Below are 1,297 nucleotides of genomic sequence, written 5' to 3' on the forward strand. Positions count from 1 at the left end.
ACAATAAGAATAAGACCCTCTCCACAGCTGCAGCGGCTTCCCTCTGCCTGGCTGCGCCCAGCCTAAACAGTAAATAATGCAAGCCTTTTCTCTCTTCCAGCGCGCTTGGGGCTAGAGGTGGAGGAGCTCCTTGCTCTATGCCACACTGGGCGCTGGAGAGTGCAACCTGTGGTTCCCTCTCGGGAGACCGCGCTCCAATCCCGTCAGTCCCCTGGGACCCCAGAAAGTTTCTTGAAAGCGCAAACTCTTACCTGACCCAAAAGGTCATAGCCCAGCTCCTCCGCGATAGCCGAGGCTGCTTCCGGGCCCCCGGGGATCTCCGCAGCCCATTCATTGACAAACTGCCTCTTAGCTTTTACACTGTTCGACGCACACCAAGCGCAAAAGAGGACGAAAGCTGTACACTGCAGAGTCCAGGCTTTTCTCTCCATGGTTCACACACAGTGGGTCGGGGAGCAGAAAACACAAGCACGGTAGGAGAAAAGCCAGACAGACTTCCCCTTTCCACCCTCGGGCTATGGACTACTCCAGACTCCCGGTAGCGCTGTGAAGAGCTAGGAGGCGCGCGAGCAGAGGCTGGGCGGCGGCGAGCGCTCACTGAAGCGCTTCGGTCTCCTGGCTGAGAGAGCCCAGCCCTTCCCAGCTAGAATGGAAATGAATGTTTACACGTCAAATCGACGAAAGCCATCGCTTGACGTCAGATCTACCTGGACTAAGATCTGGATGGTATTCCCGGCGGGGTGGAGAAGCGGCTAAAATAAGCAGCGAAGGATTAAGAAAGGGAAGAAACCGTTTGCTGGGATCAGCTAAGTCTGCTCCCTGTCTGCAGCAAATTCTGTAGCCATGAGAAACATCTTCACTTCTTAAAGAGAAGTGCCCCATTTGTGTATAACTATCAAGAACCAAAGGCTGGGAATTCCACCCCTTCTTCATTCTTCCATCTATTCTTTTCATATCCACTTTATCGTCTCATTTGTGTGTGTGTCTGTTGGGTGGGGGGCGGGTTGTCATAATGGTCCTTTGGATATTAGTTTTTGCTATGAAGAACAGGGCTGTTAGGTGCTTTGATTCAGAAGCTGGGATGGCATAGGAGGGAAGCTACTACTCCCCAAATTCTGGTCTAAATACCCTAAGAAAATGAACACTTCGCCAAGACAATGTTGAAACGATATGCTTTCAAATAAAACAACCATTCGAGCCACCTTCGTTTACAAATTTACTTCCCCTTCTTTCCTCCTCAGTCTTAATAAAAACAGTATCTAAAATTCTACTCCAGACACGGCAGAGTCCAGTACCC

General features: G+C 50.8%; 1 protein-coding gene across 1 annotated transcript in view; it reads right to left on the minus strand.

The window, feature by feature from the left end:
• Nucleotides 1–638, minus strand: part of PCSK1 (proprotein convertase subtilisin/kexin type 1) — a 47,944-nt gene extending 47,306 nt beyond the window's left edge. The window contains 1 exon segment of the mRNA XM_006169857.3: nt 252–638. Coding sequence (XP_006169919.1) covers nt 252–431 — 180 coding nt within the window. The 5' untranslated portion in view covers nt 432–638.
• Nucleotides 639–1,297: the final 659 nt, after the last annotated feature.

Source organism: Tupaia chinensis, unplaced genomic scaffold (genome assembly GCF_000334495.1).
Source record: "Tupaia chinensis unplaced genomic scaffold, TupChi_1.0 Scaffold147554_1, whole genome shotgun sequence".
NCBI lineage: Eukaryota > Metazoa > Chordata > Mammalia > Scandentia > Tupaiidae > Tupaia > Tupaia belangeri.